General features: G+C 47.4%; 1 protein-coding gene across 1 annotated transcript; it reads left to right on the plus strand.

Annotated features, from left to right (window-relative positions):
- Positions 1–1,977: 1,977 nt before the first annotated feature.
- Positions 1,978–3,325, plus strand: LOC128276679 (uncharacterized). The gene is made up of 3 exons (XM_053015137.1): positions 1,978–2,112; positions 2,599–3,048; positions 3,164–3,325. The coding sequence occupies exons 1-3, from the start codon at positions 1,978–1,980 to the stop codon at positions 3,323–3,325; spliced, it is 747 nt and encodes a 248-aa protein (XP_052871097.1).
- Positions 3,326–3,868: the final 543 nt, after the last annotated feature.

Consider the following 3,868-nt stretch of genomic DNA (forward strand, 5'->3'; position numbering starts at 1 on the left):
ATAGTTTAAAGTATTCCGTCACTTCGTCTATGGGCTTTGCAATACGGACCTTACTCAGAACACTGCTGTTCGTGACCATGGCATGTTTCGTATTTATGATGATTGTGGGTCTGGAGTATCCACACTTCCACCACCGATCTCTGAAGCGCCTACAGAGAATGGGTATACGAGGAAAAGAGGAAAGCGAAGGTCCGTAAAGCAACCGCAGGATGAACGGGCGAACACGGGACAAAACAAACGTAGGAAGGAAATCTCGGAGGTAGACAGCATGCCGTCGATGATCTAATGATCGGCTGCTTGTTGTTTAATGGTGGGAAGGTTTCTGAATGAATACACCAACCTCTCTGCAAAATCTAATCTTCCTGTCCTAAAACCTGTCCCGCTCTTGCTACGGGATTACATTCTTTCACTCCTTTCCCTACCAATAAATTACCCACAAACTCTACCGTCGACCAAAACAGACCTGTTTCTGTGCGCACAAACTGCGCACCGAGTTTCTATGCTCCGGACAGTAGTGTGGGAGAGGGCCAGAGCGGGTTTAATTGTGTGTCCACCGTAAACATAGCAATTGACAGCACGACATGTTGCGCGTGCCGAGTGTAAACACAACAGCGACGGCCAAAAGGAGCGTACCGCGAACTTCTTTTACTCTCCTATTACAATACGGGAAACGAGACGAAAAAAATCTTCAAGCTCAGGATCGAGGGACAGCACAGGCCAACGCGTTGTCAAGAGCGTAGGGGATACAAGAAGCTCAGGAGAACAGGGAAAGACAGTTTATAAGAAAAAGAAACGATTGTGGCAGGAGGTCGGTTCTATTTTGTTTCTAAATCGTTGCAGAAACATTTTCCGTTAATTTCATTCAAACAGTTTCCCCTCCACTCATGTCGGCATATGGCTTTATAGAGAATGCATCGACTCATGGTCTCTCTCCATTCGCATCATGGTCTCTAACAAACATCCTTAACAGTGTGGTAAAAAATGCGTGAACTTTTTCATTCACTTTCAAAACGGCTGAATATTTTTCGATGCTTGAACTTTCATTTGAAAGATTAATTCATTATTGTTCATTAATTCATTATTTGTTTATGGAAAACGATTTTGGTCAAATGTCGTCCAAGTTTATTATAACCAAATGATACACGGCACTTTAGATGGCGCACCCTGTTTTGTAGAGGGAAGGACCAAGGATACTTCCGAAGAGGGGGAAGAGGAATATATTTGATTGATCCGTGACCGCTGATAACGCTTTTCTATCTGTCATACTGAAAATGAAACTGAATTTGAATGTGACACTTGTTGCGTCAAAGGTGCGTCATTCATCGGAGAGCGCCAATATCGATTCGGCAGTGACATTTGAGCACTTTCGTGTGAGACTTCGCTGGTTATTGACGTGTTTCGTGGTGTCTGATGGAAATAGTTTGGACCTAAAACAACAAAAAAATACAAAATGAAGTGTCTGATGGAGCAAAAGGTCGCGGATTCTTTGATCGCTCGCGTCTGCTGCGCGTGTGTGTGCTTGTGCCTATGTAACCGCCGTTGCACTCCGTCTTCTCGAGTCGACTCCAGGGAACTCTCCTGTCCCGCTCTTGCTACGGGATTACATTCTTTCACTCCTTTCCCTACGGAGCGCCCCGCGAACTTCGCTCGCCAGCGGCCAGAGCGGGACATCGTCGGGTTTCCTATTATCGTTTGATACAATGTTTGATCGCGATGCTTGCGATGCTCTTTCACGCGAGCAGCAGTACATAGGATTGTGCAACACCGAGTGTGCGAAACGAGCAACTATTGGCGAGCGACTACACTTATTGCGTCAACGGTGCTTCATTCATCGGAGAGCCCCAGTATCGGTTCGGCAGTGACATCCGAGCACTTTCGTGTGAGACTTCGCTGGTTATTGACGTGTTTTGTGGTGTCTGGTGGAAATAGTTTGGTGATTATTAAGAGTTTGGACCTAAAACAACAAAAAAATACAAAATGAAGTGTCTGATGATACTGTGCGCCGCGACAATCATACTGTGCGCCGCTCTGCAGGACAACGGCAACGAACCAATGGAAGATGGCTCGGATAAGCACTGCACCGTTCTGGATTCTGACTCGGCCATCAATACGGTGAGTAGTGCAATCCTTTTTCACGTGATTTTAGCTAAATGTGCTGTGTGTGCGATGTGGCGTTTCGATGCTTCATTCAGAGTTACGGTTCGCGTGCCAAAACCCTCGCCGAAACATGATCGAAGTTGCATCGCCAACTAAACCTCTATTTGCCAGCGGTGACATGGTGACGATTCAGTCAGAATCGGCCATCGGTGCGTCCGACGTTTGGAGTATGTTTTTGGTGTCCTCAATATTTCTAGCCACATTCTGCTGGCAAATGGTAACACATTGACTACGGAATGTGTCAAATGTCCGTTAGTTGACGCTCCACACATTGCAACGATCCGACAGCAACAAATCGCACAGTAGCGTCTGGACCGGCCTCAACATTACTGTTTTCAAGCAGCATCCAAACTCGTAACCACCTTTTCCCACCCACCGACAGATAGAATTTGTGCGAAATGTTTTGTTCTAAATTTTTCGCCAATCTCTCTCGTGCCTTAGACAACTGCGATCCGGGCGATGATGGGAACCTGGCACGGAACACAATTAATCACACACGACGGCCGCGAAGAAGGCTTCATGCAGTACCGGTCCTGCGCGGTACTTCACCTGACCCTTACCAGACCCTGGCCGGTTCCCGGCACGAAACCGCCACACAAGAAAACATCCTGGCGCATTCGCCAGTTGAAATTAATTTGGGGTGAAGCTGAGCATTCGTTGAAGTTCACGCTGAGCTTCAACAGCACCCGGCCCGGGATCTGGATGTGCTCGGAGCGTCAGATCGGGTCCATGACCAGACCGGAGCTCCGGTACAAGCAGTTCGCGGGCATCGTGCAGGTGGTGAAAGCGACCGGCACCCTCCTGGTGCTGACGTTCTGCGAACCCATGCCGGGCGGGCAGCTTTACACGGTCGTTCTCCAGCGCGCGCCTCCGACGATCCGGGCATCGGAAGTAAGCCATTTCGACACGTCATTCGACGGCCAGGAGGTGACACTAAATGCCCTGCTCACTCTCTCTCTCTCTCTCTCTCTCTCTCTCTCTCTCTCTCTCGTGTTGTTTTCTGCAGGAAGTTCGGAGCATCCGCAATCTGCTGCGCCAGTACGGTCTTCCGATCTACTCGGTTCGTAAGATGTGCCGCAACGGGACCGCCGGCCCCGCCATGGGCTCGCTTTACGTGTTGCTAGTGCTGGCCGCCGTGCTGTTGGTGCTGATGAAAAACTACTACTAAATATTACACACGTTCCTGGGCGTCCAATTTCCACCTACCAGGGGGCGGCACTACTTTTTTCTCTCATTTCAATAATAGCTTCGCAGCTTAGCAGCTTCGTAAATAATAAGTAACAACTGGTGGACCACACGAACCGAAAAAAGTAATTCGACATGATTCTTTAACTTAACGAGCGCGACCCCCGGTTCTCTATCTAAATGCATAATTCTCCCGGTTCTCTATAATGAAAATAATTGTGAAAAATTCATGAATTTTTGGTTGATTGGTTGTATTGCTATCAGCAGTCGTTTATGACAAAGAATATCGCAGCTTTTGGCTTCAGTAAACACTTCGCGCCATAGCAGAAACACTCCGAAATCAGTAGTGAAGGAAAAGGGTTTTTGTAACATTCCGAAAACGCGGGTACCGGTGCGGCGAAATAATCGTTACATGAAATAAAACACGAGCTCCTGTACTGTACAATAGCTTTTGATCAAATTATCTGATCACAATGGGGAATTTAAAAAAAAGAATAAAAGTAAGTACTATAAGAAACGCGTTAGT

Source organism: Anopheles cruzii, unplaced genomic scaffold, assembly GCF_943734635.1.
Source record: "Anopheles cruzii unplaced genomic scaffold, idAnoCruzAS_RS32_06 scaffold02034_ctg1, whole genome shotgun sequence".
NCBI lineage: Eukaryota > Metazoa > Arthropoda > Insecta > Diptera > Culicidae > Anopheles > Anopheles cruzii.

Coding starts and splice junctions, on each gene's coding strand:
- LOC128276679 (XM_053015137.1), top strand. CDS start 1,978: ATGAAGTGTCTGATGATACTGTGCGCCGCGACAATCATACTGTGCGCC. Junction 2,113..2,598: donor CTGACTCGGCCATCAATACG/GTGAGTAGTGCA, acceptor CTCGTGCCTTAG/ACAACTGCGATCCGGGCGAT. Junction 3,049..3,163: donor CGACGATCCGGGCATCGGAA/GTAAGCCATTTC, acceptor TGTTTTCTGCAG/GAAGTTCGGAGCATCCGCAA.